Below are 21898 nucleotides of genomic sequence, written 5' to 3'. Positions count from 1 at the left end.
TTAACCGTTTTACCAGATTGTAGAGAATTGTTTCCGCTTTCGGAATATACAAAAATCTCATTTTCACAAAAATTGACTTAAGACCTTTTTCCTCCCGGCCACAGTAATAATAATACAAATCAGACGCAGTCCCTGTATTAAAAAAATATGGTTACTTAAAGACGTTTAATATTCCACATTTATGCAACAATCGCTCCTCTATTACATACTCTAAGATTTCGGTGTTCACCACTAGAAGGCTGATTTACAGTATTGTTGCCATTACTTATTGAATGCCATAGTATTTTAGAAAGTGTGTACGTGCGATACAAAGATAGAAAAGTGTGAATTATGGTAGCGCAGTATCGCGTGTCTGTGACTGAGTACAGCAGAGAGGGAGGGGAAGGTAAGAGATGGGGCAGTGACGTAATCTGGCCTTCACTTGTTATGTTTATATTTACTTTAATGTAATATTTTTAGTCTAAAATTACAAGTAAATAATACCGTGTTGTAATGATTTATTTTCAAATATCAGGTGTGTTAATTTAATGTAGGACAAAACATGTCAGTAAAAATTATTACAATGGGTTTCTGATATCGCAAGATGCATATTTCCGTTTAAAATTGCGATCACCAAGCCAAAAGAGAGAGGGACGAATGCTAGGAGTTGCTTAGGCTATGTTTACGTCTGCTACGGGCCTACTGTACAGTACGAGTATTTAGTCCTGACAGTCGCCGGAGATGTGCGCCTGGGACAGGCGCGTCCAACGCCGAGGGATGTTTGGGTTATTCACTTGCTTGCCTTCGGCACGATCGGATGTCATGCGTGCGGTATAGCGGTATGTTTCCAGTACAATTAAGCTGTACTGCATTCCTTTACCGACCGCTCGCCCTTATCTCTACTCCGGAACTCTCCCCACACTTCCCCTCAGGACTAAATAATAATAATAATAATAATAATAATAATAATAATAATAATAATAATAACAATAATAATTATTATTTATTTATTTAATCTGGCAGAGCTAAGGCCAGTAGGCCTTCTCTTCCGCCCAGCCAGACTTTAATTCTAATTGAATACAATTGGTTACATAGTTATTACATTAATATCTAGACCATAAAACAACATGAAAGTAAATAATGAAAGTTGGATAAGTAATGTTAGTGTGACAATAATAAACATTGGTAAGAAATAGTGATAATAATAATAATAATAATAATAATAATGAGATAATTTAAATATTTATTCTGTAATATATATATATATATATATATATATATATATATATATATATATATATATATATAACCATTAAACATTGAGAAACCTGAAACAGCTATTATTGTTAACAAGAATTGTTAGAAAAATTTTTCGTTAGTCTATTCTTAAATTGGTTTGATGTCTGACAGTCCCTGACATTACTCGATAGGAAATTCCAAAGCCGAGGAACAGCCACAGTGAAAGAAGATGAGTATGAGGATGTTCGGTGGGAGGGAATGGATAATATTGAGGAGTGTTGTGATCGGCGGTTTAAGTTATGATGGGTGGATAAATTTTGAAAACGAGACGCAAGATAGACAGGAGTGGAGAAATGTAATATGTGAAAGAGAAGGGAAAGACAGTGGATTTTTCTATGATCTTCTAGACGGAGCCAGTACAACAACATTTCGAGGGATGGTGTTACGTGATCAGTCTGTACATCGTTTTGAACTACTAACTCGGGTCTGGCACAGTGCGTTCTTCGAATGCTAGAGTTATTGCAGTGGCCGTGATGTTGCCAAATGTTAAAAAAAAAAAAACAACGATTTCCTCTAAAATGGTGAATGTTAGGAAAAAAACTAATTTAGATTTTTCAAATCTCTTCTCATGATCTCTTACCAGTTTCATTTTGGTGTAGTGATTTCCTTACACCCTGTATAGCCTACCTATTAACATTTCGTAGACATGAGATCGGATTGGTGTAAATACACATTTTGAAATGCGTAAGTTGTCCGTGGTAGATCGTAATATTAATATTTGGTTTTAAATTATGCAGTAAAAGCTTTAGTCATGCTACTTGGTAAATGTTTGAAATGAATAACAAACTCCACCTGTTTTTGCGCAGTGAGCGCTGTGGGCCATCTTCCACGGTCGGCGGCACAAGCTCGTATATATTGCCTATCCTCGAGGCTGAAATCCTATTGCGTAAACGGAAGTTGATTAAATTAATCATTTTGTTTCAAATACGGCTCTCAGGCTGATATGAACTCCCTCCCCAGGGTTATGATGCCGTGGTTAAAGAGAACATGGAACACTACTTTCAGGTTCACTGTACACTTTCATAGTGGTTAACACTCAGTGACGTAACGGGTAGATCGTAAGGGGAGGACATAGACCAGCGGTGACCAAAACTCGAGCTGCAGTGATTACATGCGACCGACAACCTATGAAGTAAGGAGACGGAGGAAAGGTACTTGGCATGAAAACTACAACCAGGGATGGTTCCTGTACTAACATCTTGATCAATCCCGCGGATAAAAATCTCAAGCTTTGCTGTATCAGTAATGTCACTGCTGTCATCAAGAGCCAGTGAATAATATACGATTCTTCTTACTTATTTTTTTAATCTTCCTCTTGAATATAATCAGGACTTTTCTAAATTCTTCTCTCGATACTTGGTCGAGAAATTCGTAGTTTTTCAAAATTAAAAACTTCTTATGGACAAGTTATTTAAGCTATTTTAATCACTAATCTACTCTTTTGAGAAATTCTGTTCTATTAAAAGGTTTTAGAGCACGAGATATTTCAAACCCCATTAGGTACCTGACTTCCTTACATTTATTTATGTCATCTTTCTCTTCCTGGCTATGATGTAAGACATATCAATTCTTGGCGTTTAACAGTTCGTTGGCACATAATATTGAATCAGTTTTTCTACAATATTATTATTAAATAAATAACTAATAAATAGTTACCCTCATTGAAGATTAAAATTGAGGTAAAACTAATAATTTTACCCTTCTATGGAGAAGATCTAAAAATATCAATATTCATGCACGTACAGAAGAATTATAGAAACACATACTTTGTGGTCAGTAATAATAATAATAATAATAATAATAATAATAATAATAATAATAATACATTATTCAGTGTGGCAATTAATGTTTCTCTATACTCCTAATCGAACTGTTGAGCAAAGTAAACATATTACATTTTGTCCGGCAGAACAACATAAAAGTTCTCCTTCTCATTCTTTACGAAACCACCTCTTACTGCTTATAGAGACAGAGTTTGTAGAGCGACATGATATCGCCACAGCTTGCCTTTAGTACGTGAATGAAACCCACAGCAACGTAAGGAAACTCCTCGTACCCGTTTGAATGCTTGGGGTTACACGATGCAATCACAACATCCGCTTTGGTCACCGCTGATATACAGATGAGTTTTTTTCAGTTTTTAACTACAATTGTAAACAGTCGCACTCTATTTGAGTAATAAGAAATCATGTGTATAACAATACGTATTTCAGAAATGATTAATGTATTATTTTAGGCTAAAGATTCGTGTAAATTTTATATACAGAATTTTAAAAATTCATACCTCTTTATTTTTCACAGCACTCTATTTGTCTCATTGTAAATTTTAACCACCTATTCCAACTAACAGCAGAACTTTCACCAAAAAAATTATGTTATGGAATGTCAAAAGTTCTGTTTGATTATGAATTAAATATGCAGTTAATTTATATTCAGTTATAAATAGCATAGCAAATGTTCATATAGTGATCGACATATCTGCCGGTTACTGTCTTCAGATCAGTAGATTGTTACGTCTTTCGTGATGCACCGCATTCCTGATATTGTTTCATTATCTTTTATTAGTTTCTTGCGAACTTCTTTATATCACACGTTAAGAACCGTTGTCTTAATTTACGGGAGTGAGATTTAGCTTTTAATTATTAAGCATCGAAAGAAAATTGCAGACTCAGGAATGGAGTTCATTCAATAGGGAGGAATGCCTCTTGGGTAGAAGGCTTAGAGATTATAATTCTGGGGGTGGTGGAAATAAATCCTAGCCCAGATCATAAATAGAGTGTGTTCTGCCGTGTGCAGCACCCTTATCACTTAAGCCATCAGCGAATCCCTCTTAGAGGAGAATTCTAATTAAATCTTTACCCCGCCTCCTATGAACTGTTATAATTATCTGCTTTCAAGAATTAGACCCTTGCGACGCGTTCGTAACCTTATTGAGGATTTCTTACTGTACTGGACGTATAAGAAGTCCACCGCTGTGGAGTAACGGTAAGCATGTCTGACCGTGAAACCAGCGAGGCTAGGTTCAAATGCTGGTTGGAATTTTTTCCCGAGGTTTTCCCACTCAAACACTTGAAGCAGAATTGTTGGGTAACTTTCTGCGTTGGACGTCGGACTTATTTCGCCTTAATTATTTTCAACTTCATCTATCATCTTCAGTAGCTTCAAGTCGATCAGTAGATGTGGCAGACGTGGTGCTGTGATTCGTCTACAGATGTCATCTGTCTGGTGGAGCTGCATAAGATCTCAGGAAACCGGAGCAGCTTTCACAGCGAACTATAACAGACCAGAGAGCTACTAGAACTATGTAGCTCTCTCGGACAGGGGGCACCCTGATGAATCACTGTATCTACTAGAGATGAACAACGATCGATAAAGCGAGACTAACAGCGCCCACAAACCGAAAACCCGCACAATAATGTTGTATTACGTCGCGTCTTTGACGCAAAGTCTGGTTGTGAGTGTTCAGGAGACTCGAGTTTGATCACTCCCGAAGTCCGGAAGTCAAGCAGCCTTGAATCGCCACAGTTGCTTATACCTGACTGAACTTTTATCTACTTTGGAAACTGTTATATTATGTATAAAGAATCAAGTAGCCTATTTGAAACATCTCTACATTTCAGTGTATAATAATCCGTTCCCCTGTCTTTATTTAATTACTAGGCCCTTATTAAAAGTTTAGGAATTTTCTTTTCATATGTTTAAGTTCAAGTGTGCAATCTCAAGTAAAAAGATATTAACGTTATATTTTATTTTCTTAGAAATGAAAATTTATTTGAGAATTGTTTTTTTTTTCCTATTCATATAACCATATGTAATATATAAGAGAACCAGAATATTTTGATGACTAAGATTGTTTTGTGTTTTTGTCTCATTTAAACATTTATAAATCTATTTATTTCGATGACGTATGTTATTCAAAGTTATTAAATCTTTCCACGCCAACCAAATGCTATTTCGAGAATGATGAGCGACACTCAAAGCGCACGAAAATGACGAAACGAGACTCGAAAGACAAATGCAACGAACACAGCGAGCGAGAGCGTCAGTTAGTTTTGTTCATCTCTAGTATCTACGGTGCTGCGATCTTCAGATCAGTATAGGATGCAACAGGATGTAGCACGTGATTTACGAACAGATGCCATTGTACTGAGGAGGTTGCAGAATATCAAAAAGGAGTGATAGTTTCCTGTGGGGAGAAGTAAAGAACAATGTTTACGTTCCTCCTTTGGCCAATAACCGGCGTCACATCATAGCTGCGGTACAGGGGATACTAGTAAATGGTAACACTCTGTATAGGAGGAGGAACTGGAATAACGCCTAGATGTGTGCCGTGTGGTCAGAGCTTCACAATCGAGGACTTGTAAGGTACTGAACAAAACGTAAGTTATTGAACATGGTAACCATCACAGATAATTCTATAGGACAAAAATAAATAAGTAAATAAATAAATACATAAATTCTATATAAAACTTGCATAGATTATCTGTCTATTAGCTCTTGTTGCGTTGCTGTAACAATAATTACTAAGATAAAGAATCGTGAAATCGAAGCAATCGTTTTGGGGCACGATGTAATATAGTGCCAGCATTATACCACAGTCTAGTATATACAGTCACGAAGCTTTAGTTGTGAGGGTACTAGGAAGAATAGACTGTGTCGGTATTATTTCGCATTGTCTGTGATGAGGCGATAGTAGCGATCCTAGTGGTTAGCAACTATCTATGGATGCATATTCCCTACGTATTGAGGTTCGTGACTGTATATACTAGACTGTGATTATACTAGAGACCAGATTTATAAAAGACAATAAAAGTATCCAGCGTTAGTTGTCTCTATTGGTAGACATTAAGTTACAAGCATCGTATGGGACCCTACTCGCGTAGTTGTAAATAATGTCTTTTTTTCACTTTGTCTTTTTCGGAACAGGTATGGAAACATGGAAATGTCTTCACTAATTTGTCCATAGGGATCACAGTGATTTCACACAATTTATCAGAATATATCGGAAAGTGATAATGATTTAGCATTGGATATTTGGTTGATTTATGGTTGAGATACATCTATCCCCACTACATATTCCACTGCGTTGAAGTCTGCTGTTTTAGTCATCGGAGTGAAGGCCCACTCCCACGTAGCGGAATCGAGTCGAACCGCATTTCTCTTCATAATGTATTTAAATGGAAGATAGCAGAAAGCGGTGCGGCGCTGCGCGGCGAGTCGAATCGAATGGAACAGAACAGAATTCAGGAGCTAGAATATTTATTCCACTACCGGAACAGAATTTCTTGTTTCTGGTATGATAGTCAGTTCTCGTGAACCTTCGTGAAAAGGCAAATGAACCACATTCATTCTTGGCGGCTAAATTTGTTTACAATTGGAAGTTATTGCTGAAGTAGTACGTATACAAAAATCATAATTTAATACGAATGAAGAAAAATTAATTCATTTTGTGCAGAATTATCCTCTTTTGTATGACAAAACACAAAAGTACTATTCGGTTCGATTCCACAAGATGTGAGCGACAGCAGACTTTTCGTTTCGATTCCGCAAAGTGGGAGCGGACCTTGACGTTGCCTGCTCGAAACTCGCATCATTTCTACTTGTGTGTTTCCTCTACCGCTATTGAGTGTGGTGCCAAGAAATATCCTATTACACAATCATAAATTTAAACCCCATCCTATCCTGTGACTCAGATGGTACATTTTCCTCCTGAAAATCCAGCTAATCTGGCTTCGATTCCCGGCAGGAAAAAAAGGGTATTTATATTCTTGCACTGTGATTGGGTCGCATGTCTTGCTTTGTGGTCAGACGTTGTACTTGCATTGTGCTGACCACGTGACAAAGAAGTCCCGCTACTTACAGTGCCTACTGTTTGTTCAAAATCCTTAAAAAAATGACGACTGTTAAATTTTTTGTGCAATGGCAAGGCTCTTAACGTGCTGTTATTCATCACTACTCTACGAGTGTAGCTGATAGATGTCCCTAGTGCCGAGAAGCGTATACCATTTAGTTCGTCAGAGACTATCCAGAGTGCACCACAGGCGGTGAGTCTACATTACACTCGTAATGGATGATGATTAAAAATACTTGGATGTCACAGGAGAGTCGGAGTATCCCTACAAAACCCCTGTGTCGGGATTCGACTATGGACTTGTCCAACACAAGTTATAAATTTCTTCACACGCACACAAAATAGCCGCATACTAGCCATATCTACACATAAGACGTATTTATCGTCATACACAATCTCGCTATCGCGCTTGTGGAATACCCTACCCAGTGACATCAAGAATGTCGAAATTTAGCAGTGTTCAAAAACAAACTTATTAAGCATTTTCTTACTGCGTAGAGTAGGTTTAATTTTTACTTAATAACATAATTTTCTTTCTTCTAACTTATAGAATAAACTGTCTAGCCTTTATTAATCACTTAATCTTTTAGTACTTTGATTTTTATTGTATTTGTAAATTTAATATTAATTGTAATTATAATTGTAAATGTATCCTTAATATTGTAGTTGTAATCCTCTGGTAGAGAGGAAGAGAAGACCTGATGGCCTTATTTCTACCAGGTAAAATAAATAAAATAAGTAAATAATAAATTCAGGGTAAATCGGGATTTGAACCTGGACCCTCTGGTCTGTTAAGTATAATCTAAATTTGTCATGATGCTCAATATAGTGGCGGATTTTGGTATTGTACCGTGTCTAGATGCAGAAATATTCCATATTCTGGCACTTCGTATCGGCTCCATAATCAGAGAAGGTAAAGAAGACAGAAACAGTAACATATGTATTGGATCCGTTAGGTACCAAACATTTTTCAATTTTTAGAGTGCATATTTTGTTATTTTTAGTGCACATATCGTGATTTTAAGTGCATACGTGCATGCATATTTCCTCGTTTTTAATGCATATGAATTCCCTTTCTAGTAATAAGGAAATCGATGTCTTTATGAAGGGCTAAAAGTAAAACTACAATGTCACGATCCTCATTACTTCTTCAATTTCTTTCACTCTATAAATTAATTTCTCATAGACCGCGTTTTCTCATTCCTGTTACTATATTCTTTGCCCTTAACTTTCTAAACAGCCGACAATGTTTTATACAATTCTATGAATTTACTTATAAATTCGTGAATCCTGAGCAGAATCACCGTCACTGTAGAAGGCAGAAGACTGTGCTATCTGCGGCATGATCTGTGTTGACTTTATTACTCCCCCCCAAGTTAAATTTGCGTCGCGTGAATTCAAGAAACAAGCGCTATACTGTACTCCAACCACGAGAAAGTCTCTGGGGAATGAGACGCAGCGGGGTAATGCTGTGAATGAATGTTGATGTCATAAGGTTACACACGTGGGTACTCATATCTCTATTGGCTAACTCTCACAGCACAAACAAAACACTGATACACACATATTTATACTACCCTAGTTACAAAATTAGATCACTGTTAATCTCCTAGTCTTTTAATCCCTCCATACAGAAAATAACATACAGAGGAGAGCGCATGTTTTTTAAACTGACGTTGTAACGGTAATATTATCTATCTACTTCGCTCCAATAGATGACGCAATAGTAAGCACATTCCTTTCACGGTTGATCTCCTGGTTAGAGAACAATATAGTAGCTCTAATTGCTGTAGTTGTTAGTATACAACCTACTGTTTCGTCTGTGAGTGAGACCATGTTACTTACTTACTTACTGGTTTTTAAGGAACAGGGAGGTTCATTGCTGCCCTCACATAAGCCCCCCATTGGTCCCTATCCTGAGCAAGATTAATCCATTCTCTATCATCATATCCCACCTCCCTCAAATCCATTTTAATATTATCTTCCCATCTACGTCTCGGCCTCCCTAAAGGTCTTTTTCCCTCCGGCCTCCCAACTAACATTCTATATGCATTTCTGGATGCGCCCATACGTGCTACATGCCCTGCCCATCTCAAACGTCTGGATTTAATGTTCCAAATTATGTCAGGTGAAGAATACAATGCGTGCAGTTCTGTGTTGTGTAACTTTCTCCATTCTCCTGTAACTTCATCCCCTTAGCCCCAAATATTTTCCTAAGCACCTTATTCTCAAACACCCTTAACCTATGTTCCTCTCTCAAAGTGAGAGTCCAAGTTTCACAACCATACAGAACAACTGGTAATATAACTGTTTTATAAACACTTTCACAGTATTTATTCGGGTACAACACCTTCAGTATGTCCCATACACGTATATTCACCATTATCTCATACAACTCGCTGGCACGAACTCTCATACAACTCGCTGGCACGAACAGTAATCATCTCTTTATCAACTTAGTATTTACTCATAGGTCAGAAAGGCCAGAGGGAGAGGGAATGGTGATTCACATTCTTTTCGGACGCAGATTTAATTTGGGCGTTTAGTACATGTTCAAAATTACGCCGGCTTGTCTGGGCTAGGTCTGCTTTAATTCAAGCCTCACCAGACTTCGCACAGGTGGAACGCAGATCGTACCACAGATTAATTTTTCCGGTTTTTCATTTACATACGACTGCTCTCCGGTTTGTCTGTACAAACACAATCTCTGCAGACAAGCTGGTGTAAATATCTGTGCGTGTAAAGGACCTTTGTGCGAGATCGTGCGTATTTGCTTGTTTTCCGCACAGAACCAATACGCGGTAAGTGTGAAATACCACATTCAGTATTCCCAACGTAACACACATAACACTTTCCCTCTTCTTACCGCTTAAGTGCGATATTCATTTTACTGCTTTAGGCTTTTAACATATTATTTTTAGAGACGTTCAACATAGTAATAATTATAAATTGGAAACTTACCACTGCAATTTCACCTAAATTGCAATGTTAATTATTGTTTTTAAATATTTGCAAAAATTAAGTAAAGTCTACTACTCCACGAAACTTATTGCATTCCTGATACAAGTAACATTAAGGAAGCCGTGAAAAAATCAACGAGATTCCAGATGCCGATGTTATTACTGCAATATGTTATATAAATAATATTGTTAAAATATTAAAATGAAAAATAAATCATTGCATAACCTTACCGTTTGTTTTTAAGTTCGCATTTATAGACTGGGGGAAAAAAAAGACAGACGTATATCACGGGCTGCCCTCTGTTAGTCTAAGCTGTTTTAAAAAAGGAGTTCGCTATTCATGTATAACAGTCTTCAATGCACTGCCTAATAATCTTAAAGATTTGAAGAACAACGAGAAAAGGTTCAGAAAAGAATTAACCAAATTTCTACATACTCATACCTTCTACACAATTGATGAATTGTTTATGCTTGTGAATTGAATTATTCTACTTAAATGACATGTACAATTTTATATAGCTCAACTAAAATATGTTTTTATATTGACTTAATCTGTTTACTATGTATTGTATTTTTTGTTTAGCATAACTGATGAATTGTATGTACTGTATACGTCAACTGATGAATTGTTTAAGCTTATAAATTGAATTAATCTACTTCATATGAATTGTATAGCTTAACGAAAATAAGTTTGTAAATTGAACTAATTTGATTGTATATGTTTGTATAGTTTGGCTGATGAATTGTATATGTTCTTAAAATGATTACTAGTCTGTGTAGCTCTACTGATGAATTGTATATAGACCTACTGTAAATTGAATGGTAATATGTATAGCTCAACTGATGAATTGTTTATGATTATAAATTGAATTAATCTACTTGATATTAATTGCACAAATTTGTATAGCTTAATGAAAGTATGCTACTTTGTATTGTATATATTTGTATAGTTTTGGCCGATGAATTGTATATGCTTTAAATTGAATAGTAATCTGTATAGCTCTACTGATAAATTGTTTGTGTTTGTAATTTGAAGTAGTTTGCATGATATGTATTATCAATTTCTGTATATCACAACTGGTTGAATTGTTTATACCTTAAATTTAATTAAATTGTTTTGTATTATAATATAGCTCAACTTATGAATGATCGTTTGCGTTTGTAAATTTAATAATCTGATTGGCTATGTATTGTATACTTTTAGTAGAGCCATCGATGTAGCTCAGTCGGCAGACTCGCTGGGCTGCTGTTCCGGAGCTGCGTTCGGGCTTGGGTTGGATCCCCCTTTGGACTTTGGTTTCTTCCGAGGTTTTCCACAGCCGTGGGACTGAAGCCGGATGGTCTATGGCGAGTCCTTGGCATCAACACCTTTGATTGATTACCCCCTTTGATTTGATTACCTGGTTGGGTTTTTCCGAGGTTTCCCCCACCGAAAAGGCAAATGTCGGGTAATATTTTGGCGAATCCTCGGACCTCATTTCATCTCACTACATCTCGCCAAAATGTAAAAAAAAAAAAAAAAAAAAAAAATTGTACAACATTGTAAAAATTGTAGAAAATTACTAAATTGTAAAACTATAAAAATTTGTAAAAATTGTAATTGTAATATTGTAAAATGTTGACATGTTCCACATCTTAAAGCTTCATTGCTCATGTAAGATCTATGGAATAAAATAAATGAATGAATGAATGAAAAGTATAGTAAACACAGAAAACATTTTACAGCAACAATGTTGAAGAAAGATATTTTGATGTTCCGAAGTTGACGTCATTAAACAGAAACCAAGATGGAGATTTCATTGCAACTAATTAGAAATTCGTCTTTCAGGTATGTAATAAACGATCTTCGCACAAAATAATGTACGATACACGAGCGGTATGTTTGTTTTCATGTTCTCGGAAATTAAAAAAGCTCAACTACGTTTCGCTTTTTCAATCTTTTCCTCGACCATGAAAACGTCAACATACCGCTCTTGTAACGTATATTACTATTCTAAACAGATTATATTTGCGTGTTATGCCGTGGTGGTGTACTGAGCGATAGTGATAAGCAGTATGTCCCGAATTAATTCCACTTATGCTTTGAAAGAAAGTTTTGATGGGGCAGTCAGGCGAGGTCCAGTCAGTCGGCCGGGCAGGGCCGGGTCTGCGTGCCGGCTGTCAAGGTGGCGGAGGATGGAAAGTCTCCGCGCGCACCGCGCCGAGCCCGAGCAGCTAGCACAGTAGTGGTGCGGCGCCTGACAAGTGCGGTTCGGCTCTTGCGCGGGACTCTTGTACGACCATGTCCACGCCGGGTGAAAATATTTGCAGCGGGAGAAACTTGATTGGCTCTCATCTGCGTACCTTTCCCCGCCCAAGGGCATCTTGCAGCTCGAGTGTGCGTGAGGTTTTTAACCTAATTGATGGTTACATCCGGCACTACTAGCCCATATATTCTGTGTACTCTACAAATTGTGTGTGCGTATGCATATGCGTGTCTTTTTTTAGCGGTATTTCCTTGAACCTGTTTGGCGAGGAGGGAAAAAAAAGTTGCTCAGTTTAGTTAACATTTTTCTATATGTGGACAACCTCATCAGTTTCGACTTTCGGACTGCCTTTTTTGTGACATTGTGCACGTGTTTTTACGACTTTGTGATCCTTCAAGACTTTGCGCTTCGTTTTATCAATATCTTATCAGTCGAGAATAAGAACATACATTGTGAAATAATTGTATGAAACTATATAGCTGTGTTTTCTGTGTTTAGACAGCGAAAATAAACAGAATAATCTCCAAGATATACTGTATTTTGATGTGTGGTAATACATACCAAACTTTACTCTATCGCAGTCTAAGCTTGCGAAGACAATTGAAGAATTTAGATTAGGTCCAAAGAGAACATTCTAAATCTGTGGCAGTCTTGTTTTTTTAATGTATTATACATTCATCAGAAAGTATTGAAGATGAGTTAGAAAGTGAAGTTCTTATAGTAGACTTTAATGAAACTCACTGTGTAAACATCTAACAAAAATACTTTCTCCACATCTTTATTATTACTGTGTTTGCTGTAATTTCTGAAGCAAATTGCACATGACTGGAAGCAAAACAATGGATATTTATCGTAATTTGTCAAACATTTTTTGTTAAACTTTATGCAGTGTCATGTTTGTTTTTCCCACGTTAACAAAAGACGAGCGTATCAGATTGTACGTTAAGGATTTGAATTAAACATCACGTCGCAGTCATTGAGAAGCTCAACTGCGGCCGGTCCAGTCGTTGAGCACGTTGAGGCTATTAAAAAACAGAAGGAAAGAAGTGGGTCAGTGTGAGTGAAGACGATTGTCTGTGAAGAAGTTCCCACCGAAGTCGCGGGTGTGTTACGATACACTCTTGTTGTATATTCTGGAAGGTTGTGTTGTGTTAAAACTCGCAGTTTCATCTTGGCACGTAATTATTAAAGGAAGAGAATTACACAATGATGCAGGAAATGACTTCTTTTTCCTCGAGTACTTGTGCTTCAGCTGTGAACGTTTTAGTGACAATGTGAGTTGTTTATCTTTTAGTGGCAGTTTGATTAGGGAATTTACATAAAACATACAAAAAAAAGTATTGGAACTTATAACTCTACTCTTTAACATTCTCTGTGATTTACCAAATAAGTTTATCTGTGGAGGAACCGTCATTGTCTATTATTGGACTTAAATTTGTCCATCACTTTAATAAATATAAGTCCTATAATCATATAAAGACGATCAATAACTGTTCACGAGAAAACAGTAGCATTTTTTTTAAATAATTTCAGAACTATATCAGGATTTTAATACTTTAACAGTTTTAAACATTTATCACCTGACTTTATCTTGCAAGTTAAAACTAACGGTACGCAATTAGTTGAAGACTGTTAAGAGAAATATTATTTTAATTTGGAAGAAAAATAAGTGAGAGCAGTTGTACGAGAGATGTCAACTGTTTGAAGACAGTGCACTTGTGTTTGGCCGAATGCCGGCCGATTCTAGTTTTGTCATTCGTCACTTGTTTCTCCTCGGATGTGGAGCACCTTCAGCTGACTTCACTGCGTGTTTTTTCGGCGTGTGTGACCCCTCGAGTGTGTAGATCGCATCTGGTTACACTCACACTGTAACAGTTGTGTAAGAATAGATTGTGACAGAAGAAATAGGTCCGGCGTGAAACACACCTTGGCGATGGTACAAGGTTTGAGATGAGCACGGCTGTTTCCTGGACGACGAAAACAAACTGCTCTCGCTCCGGATTCATCTAATTGGAGTCCTTCCACCAGGGTCGTCACCATGTATTTAATGCAGGTATGGGCAAGGCCACGCTGCAAGCTGGGTCATTCTGTAATAAATTGGATCTTCTGAGTTTCTAAGGTTAATGTACTCTATAAATATTCAAAGTCACAAGTCGAATTCAGCTATATATGTTTACGCATAAAAATATGGCCTTATTACGAAGCTAGAAAATAGTTATTTAAAATAAAATTATTAACGTTGGCATTTTATTTTGTGGATAAGGATGTTTGCGAAACAATGCCACTAGCCGAGTGAATCAACCCTACGAACAGAGTAAAATCACAGTCTAGTATATACAGTCACGAAGCTTGAGTTGTGAGGGTACTAGGAACAATAGACTGTGCCGGTACTATTTCGCATTGTCTGTGATGAGGCGATAGTAGCGATCCTATTGGTTAGCAACTATCTATGGATGCATATTCACTACGTATTGAGTGTATGTACTAGACTGTGGTAAAATCATTTGTAACATGTGTGTCGTACACTATTTTTTAGACAGCCGTGATTGTATATAGTTCCCGGTTTCTCCACTGCTATATTCCCCCTCATTGTAATAGTAAAACTTTGATATTACAACCAAGCATTGGTATAGTTCAGTGTCCACACCTGTGGAGTAACGGTTAGCGCGTCTGGCCGCGAAACCAGGTGGCCCGGGTTCGATTCCCGGTCGGGGCAAGTTACCTGGTTGAGGTTTTTTCCGGGGTTTTCCCTCAAACCAATATGAGCAAATGCTGGTAACTTTCGGTGCTGGATCCCGAAATCATTTCACCGGCATTATCACTTTCACCTCATTCAAACGCTAAATAACCTAAGATGTTGATAAAGCGTCGTAAAATAACCTACTATAGCTCAGTGGTAGAGCATTCATCTGCCGATCGAGAGGTCCCCGGTTCAAACCTGATTGCACCCAAATTTATTATAACTGTATTTCTAAAATAGAGACTTATATTGTACACTTCATCCCCTTGCTATAGGCCCTAAATATTCTTGCATATAAGTTTCATTATGACCACATGAATGGTTTTTGAGTTATTCAAATTTAAGGAAAAAATATATTTTTTCAAAATCTATTTCCTTTCACAAAGTTTAAGTTTCATGTATGACTTTTTACGACGTCTCTGATTTAGTTATAATAGAACTAAGTATCCAGAATTTCATATTTACGTCTATAAATGGAGATAATTTTTAAATATGCAACTTCAAAATTTACTGTGTTTCGTTAACCACAGCACAGGCTGTAGAGCAAAAATGTCATCTTCCTCGATCAAAATTCAAGTTCAAGGGTGCAGCCATTTAAATATGATGTAATTTTTATCCTTAACAGCGCCGCAAAGCACTGAAACTTGATCAACATACAAGTTAAATAAGAGACTGCTGATTCATTTTTCACAAAAAAAAAAAAAAGGACGAAACTACGATTTTTTAATGAAAATGACCAAACTGTCACCCATCTCCCTCCTCAATTATTGTTTCACATAGGCCTAAGTAGGCCTGCAGGTAGTTGTCAATCAAATAGTTGTTCAAACAATTTATTTACTTAACCAAAAACATTTTAACAATAGTCTTGCCATTTCTTGAACCGCTTTATTGATCGGTTGCGACTTCTGTTGTATGACATCTGATAGGAAACAATGGTAGTCGGCTGAAACGATTGAAAGTCACTGTTAAAAGCACTTATCGCACTACTTTTTGCATGATATCGTATAATAGTAAATTTTTATCACTCACTACACTATCAAATTTCTGTGTCATAGAAGTTTGATAAAATATATATGATATAATCTTTTATAGTGTAATATAGCTTCTTTGATCACATCTAACTGTGACATAGTTCTGTGAAAAAAAGTTATGGTCATCATCATACCTTTGATAAAATCTGTGACTGAGAAGAAAGAAAATGGCGGATATTAAGTACACACGGTCTGTGAAAACAAAATTTTAATACTACATTATGAGTCACATGAAATGTTTCATCATCCATTATTAAATACCTAGTATATATAGGATTTCACATCTTCACACTGAAGTTCTCTCAGTAGAGTTTGATGGATTCCTTTTGTATCTTTGCTCCCTAGCCCAATCTCTAACCCAAATCGTCGGCTTAGAGTGTAAACCTGCTAACTAACAAAAAGGAAATTTTACAGAGGAAACAAGAAACTGAGTATAAATTAAGTCTGAAACTTCGCCACCTATACTTTGGATTTGGTCCTAAAGTTTCAGAGTTAATTTATACTCAGTTTTTTTGTTTCGCCTGTAAAATTTCCTTTTTGTTGGTTAGCAGGTTTACACTCTAAGCCGACGAAATATATTTTTTCTTTGGTTTCTTCTTTAGTATTAATGCAGTAACAATTACTGCATATTTTACAGTTACAACATGCATAGAATCCACATCTGTGGTTAGCGCGTCTGGCCGCGAAACCAGGTGGCTCGGGTTCGATTCCCGGTCGGGACAAGTTACCTGGTTGAGGTTTTTTCCGGGGTTTTCCCTCAACTCAATATGAGCAAATGCTGGATAACTTTCGTTGCTGCACCCCGACTCATTTCACCGACATTATCACCTTTACCTCATTCAGACGCTAAATAACCTAAACTGTTGATAAAGCGTCGTAAAATAACCTACTAAAAAAAACAACAAGCATAGAACTGTTGTGGATCCATTATTAGAAATGTGATGAAATATATATCAAAGTTTTGACATAGTGTAATATACTCAAAATCTTACATTTTGATCAATTATATTTGATCAAAAATTTTATCTTACTCTGTGTCACAGAAACTTTATAGTGTGATACAGGCCTTAGGAATGGCTGTCTAAAAAGTAAGTTTAGAAACTTTCGAAGAAATATGTGCACGTTTTCGTTATCAGAAGTGGTTTTTGATATGTCATTTGCCTTTCTTCAAGTCAGTTTACCGGATAATTATGTATGTGAAATAGCCTATAAAGATTTTAGAAAAAAAAATAGATATTTACCTGAAATAAAAAATAGACTATGGCAATCCATTCCAGTATAAAGTCAACGATTTTATTGATTTTTTTTAGTCGGTAGAATAAACTGGCATACAGGACGATGATACTAATATCGACGAGAAAATGTTTTGCTGCGAAGAATTAATTTTTACATAAGTAATTATTTTCACTTTTTGTTATGAATTCAGATTGAATAATATGTATTACTGGTTGTTAAATTAAATAAATAATACACGGTATAGTGAAGGAATATTTAAAAATTTTCAATCCCTTCTGGTCAGTAGACTGAACAGATTTTCCTGCGTTTAAAAGTGTAAAGAGTGTCTTCCTCATTTGGCTGAATACCATTTCGCCATCACCAGTTCCATCGCCGCTAAATAGCGTGGTAGCTGACAGCGCCGTGAAATAACCGGCTTAGTGGTAGGCATTTTGACAAGATTCGAATAAACAGTGGCTTCCATACAGCTTTGAAGCTGTTCCCGACCTTTGCGTAATTTGCAGCCGGCGGCAATACTTACATCAGGGTGGGAAATCCTTAACAAAGCTTTCCCTTCCTGTTTTTAATTTAAATCACGCACGAGAACCACCTGGCCATCTGCAGAATAGGGTGGCGTATAAGTTGGAATTCAGAAGGTCGACAAAAAAGACCAACTGTCTTGGCTTGGCATTCGGTGATAGTCTTTAAATAGATCACTAGTAGTTCCCACATCATGCTTCGCTATTCGTGAAATCGTCTCAGTCTGAAGTTTCTCTGGAAAGATGTTGTTCGGCAAATAAATAAAGTTAGTATATTTCATGTTCGACCTTCGTCGTCTGCTGTTCTGTTTAGAATTTTCGTGACTTCTTTTTTTTTTTTTACCGCATTTTATCATCGAAAAAAAAAATCGAAAAATCGAAAGAGAATTGGGAGGACAAATTTAAAAGGTACGCAAAACGCGTCCTTGTAAGGGGTTGGGGGCTGTACAAAACTAAATATGTGAGCTCCAAGCCTGTTGGCCACTAGTCTCACTCCGGGTTACGCTGCTCCATTGAAGGAGCTCTAGAAAATTTTGAAGGGGATGCCGAAATTGGACGTAACCTCTTAGGTAACACATACGCGAGGGGGACGGAGATTTGATCAATTGATCACGGGACGGGGCGAGGAGGAGTTGGCTGTTGTTTGCCGTTAGGATGGCAAGATGCTGTCATATGTTGTTCGATGACAAGGCATGTGAAGGCCGTCGGAAGAGGCGCCGTGAATTCTAAATCTGCAATTTGAGAGGTCCCTGTCCTTACTACAGTCTGAATTTATATGTAAAATGCATATTAGGCCTACATAATTATAATACTCTTCCTGGTGAACGGGAGAAGAGTTCGGGGTAGAAGAAGATATCAGATGATAGACGACATTAAGGGTGTATGTACGTACGTGAACGACCACAAATATTATCAGAAAATGCAGGCTCTAAATTTTTTAAATTTTATAAGACAATGAACTCATAATTGGGCAAAAATTACAAGTTACCACAACAAGACTTGTTAGAACTTAAATATCTGATAAAAGTATAAAAAAGTCTACGAATAATATTTTTCAAACCAGTTTTATCAGAGTATGAAAAAAAAATCTGTAGTTACATCATTTGGTAACCATAACATTGTTATGGTCTCTGTGACAGCTTTAAAATTTTTCCTGGATGTAATAAACACTTATTTCTGAAAAGTAGACTACTCTCAGACATGTAGAGTTGTTTATTTTAATACAGTTAATTTTTTATTTGTCCCTTATAAAACATATTAAAATTGCATAATATTTTGTGACCTAATTTTTCTATTTTCAAAGAAATGAGCATTATTGTAGTCTACCCTTTGCATAAATGCATCTTAAATCAGTATACACAATTTCAGAATTCTGTCTCTATTGGTTGTGGAGTTATGAAATAATATGTATGAAAATTTTCAAATTTCGGAAAATTTAATTTAAAGTAAAAAGTGAATTCTTAAAAATATTATTAGTAACCTTTTTTATACTTTTATCAGATATTTAAGTTCTAATAAGTCTTGTTGTTGTACCTTGTAATTTTTGTTCAATTGTGAGTTTATTTCCTTGTAAAATTTTAGAAATTTAGAGCCTGCATTTTGTGATAATATTTGTGGTCGTTCGGGTACATGATATATGAATCATATGAGGAAACAAGGAGGAAGGCAGAAAATAGGAAAGACTGGAGGAAGCTGGGTTTGCAGGACACTAAATGAATGAATACTTTTCCATTAATTAATTAATTCATTCATTCATTCATAATGTTCTGCCCAAAGGGAGGTCTTGCACTACAAACACAGCGTTGTATTTCATCATATATGTAAGAGTGTTATATGCTTTAACCTCGACGTATGATTGTAGATATACATTTATATTTTGACGGGTCACTATTTTGGGGGGAAAATATCAATAAGTCCACCCTACCCTGCTATCTCCTGACTTATTTGCCTCATGAGTGATGCCTTATTGGTGTTATGAGGTTGCAACCAGTCTTCGGACTATTGACTAACATACAAGTAGTAGCCTATTTATGCTTATGTAAATTAGACAACTTTTTCACTTTTTCACAATGTATGAATACTGTGTTATAATGTGAAAAGAATACTTCTTCTCCTTCGTCTTATTATTTAACTTCCTTCTTTCCCGACTTACAATCTAATGTGGTGTAGGAAAGAATGTCTTTGGACCAACACTAGACTCTCTTAACAATGCAGACCTCCTTGACCGTGTGCCCACCACCGCAGAGACGTCACAGGACACATACAAGACAAGAAACAAACACTCAATCCCTTGGAATTAACATAAATCTTCGCCTATACCGGGAACCGAATTGCGGACCGTTTGGTTGTTGGTTCGGAAGCGTTATCAAGATGTCCTCCGTAGTGGCGAATAGAAAGAATATTTTCAGAATATAAAATATTGTTTAGCGAAGGATGTTTAATTTTCATCAAGGAAAGATGTGAGAATAACTACATATTGCAGCTGAAGAGAATATCATTGCTGTTTTTATGAAACCTCCTATGTGACAGTACAGAAAATAATTTTTCAGGAAGAACAAAAAATGAATTAAATATCAATAGGCTTACACTGATCCTCCATGATATCATTTATGTTCATCATATTCACCAACGTTTTTTACCGAATTATTTCATATTATTACGTACGCTCATTGACTTTTAATTAATTTTTTCTTCCTCCTGAAAAAAATATTTTTATACTGCCACTTAGGAGGTTTCAAAAACAAGAACGACATATTAAATTCATGGGCATCGAATATAACTAATGCCATTACATATAGCTACATGTTTACAGTGTGTATTTAGATTTGTATTTAGTGAGCTTATGTACATATAGACTATCTGATGATTAGAGCCCGGATGTATGGCAAAAGCCTTTTTTACTGGGTAGAAGTAAATCATTATTTGCATAGATATAAATGTGATTTGGAATAATTTAAAGTGATAGGGCCAATTCTTATTTTGCCTATTTAAGACGTTTCTTACTAATAAATGCCGTTTTTTTTTGTAATTTTAAAGCAATATTTCTTGTTTATTTGCAATTTTATAAATGACTGTAATGTAATGTGTATTATGAAATTTAAATATTTGAAACAATGACTAACTTTACTAACAGTAGTAAATAAAAGTAATTTATTTCGGTGCTTAATCTGCTAATAATCGTGCTTTAATACTATTTGTGTAATATGAATAATGATCGACAATCCACAATTACAAATATAATATTGTCATGTTTTCACGATACCAACAGTCAACTTTATAATTTTAAATATTAAGCTCGTTCTCATAGAAGTTGTCACGTAGCATTTTCAATTGTTTGATTTGATATTTTCCAATCTGAGTGAGGAACAGTCAGTTATTGGTTGACAGAGGGTATAAGATCGGGTAGCTAGAATGCCTACATTCAGTAAACCATTGCAAAGTAAACTTCATGCTTACGTTAGCGAATTTGGTGCCCAGTTGTTTGCAACCGATGGAACAGTTTTGTTATGTAAGGTTTGTGAAAAGACAGTTGATCACGAAAAAAAAAAAAAATATTTTATTAAGTCAACATGTGTCATCTTACTTACTGGCTTTTAAGGAACCCGAAGGTTCATTGCCGCCCTCACATAAGACCGCCATTGGTCCCTATCCTGAACAAGATTAATCCAATCTCTATCATCATATCCCACCTCCCTCAAATCCATTTTAATATTATCTTCCCATCTACGTGTCGGCCTCCCCAAAGGTCTATTTCCCTCCGGCCTCCCAACTAACACTCTATATGCATTTCTGCATTCGCCCATACGTGCTACATGCCCTTCCCATCTCAAACGTCTGCATTTAATGTTCCTAATTATGTCAGGTGAAGAATACAATGCGTGCAGTTCTGTGTTGTGTAACTTTCTCCATTCTCCTGTAACTTCATCCCTCTTAGCCCCAAATATTTTCCTAAGGACCTTATTCTGAAACACCCTTAATCTCTCAAAGTGAGAGTCCAAGTTTCACAACCATAAAGAACAACCGGTAATATAACTGTTT

The 21898-nt window shown here is 36.3% G+C and overlaps 1 protein-coding gene across 2 annotated transcripts in view; it reads left to right on the top strand.

Annotated features, from left to right (window-relative positions):
• The window catches only part of LOC138713282 (microtubule-associated protein futsch-like), a 1205925-nt gene that overhangs the window by 185203 nt on the left and 998824 nt on the right, over positions 1-21898 (top strand). The window contains exon 1 of one of the 2 annotated variants that reach the window (XM_069845261.1): positions 12311-14388. The exons of the other annotated variant lie outside the window; for it this stretch is intronic. Coding sequence (XP_069701362.1) covers positions 14374-14388 — 15 coding nt within the window. The 5' untranslated portion in view covers positions 12311-14373. Of the gene's footprint in view, positions 1-12310; positions 14389-21898 lie in introns of those variants that run through there. 2 annotated transcript variants of the gene reach the window in all.

The sequence above is a fragment of the Periplaneta americana genome, chromosome 14 (genome assembly GCF_040183065.1).
Source record: "Periplaneta americana isolate PAMFEO1 chromosome 14, P.americana_PAMFEO1_priV1, whole genome shotgun sequence".
Classification (NCBI taxonomy): domain Eukaryota; kingdom Metazoa; phylum Arthropoda; class Insecta; order Blattodea; family Blattidae; genus Periplaneta; species Periplaneta americana.
This window is presented reverse-complemented; position numbering and strand designations above follow the sequence as displayed.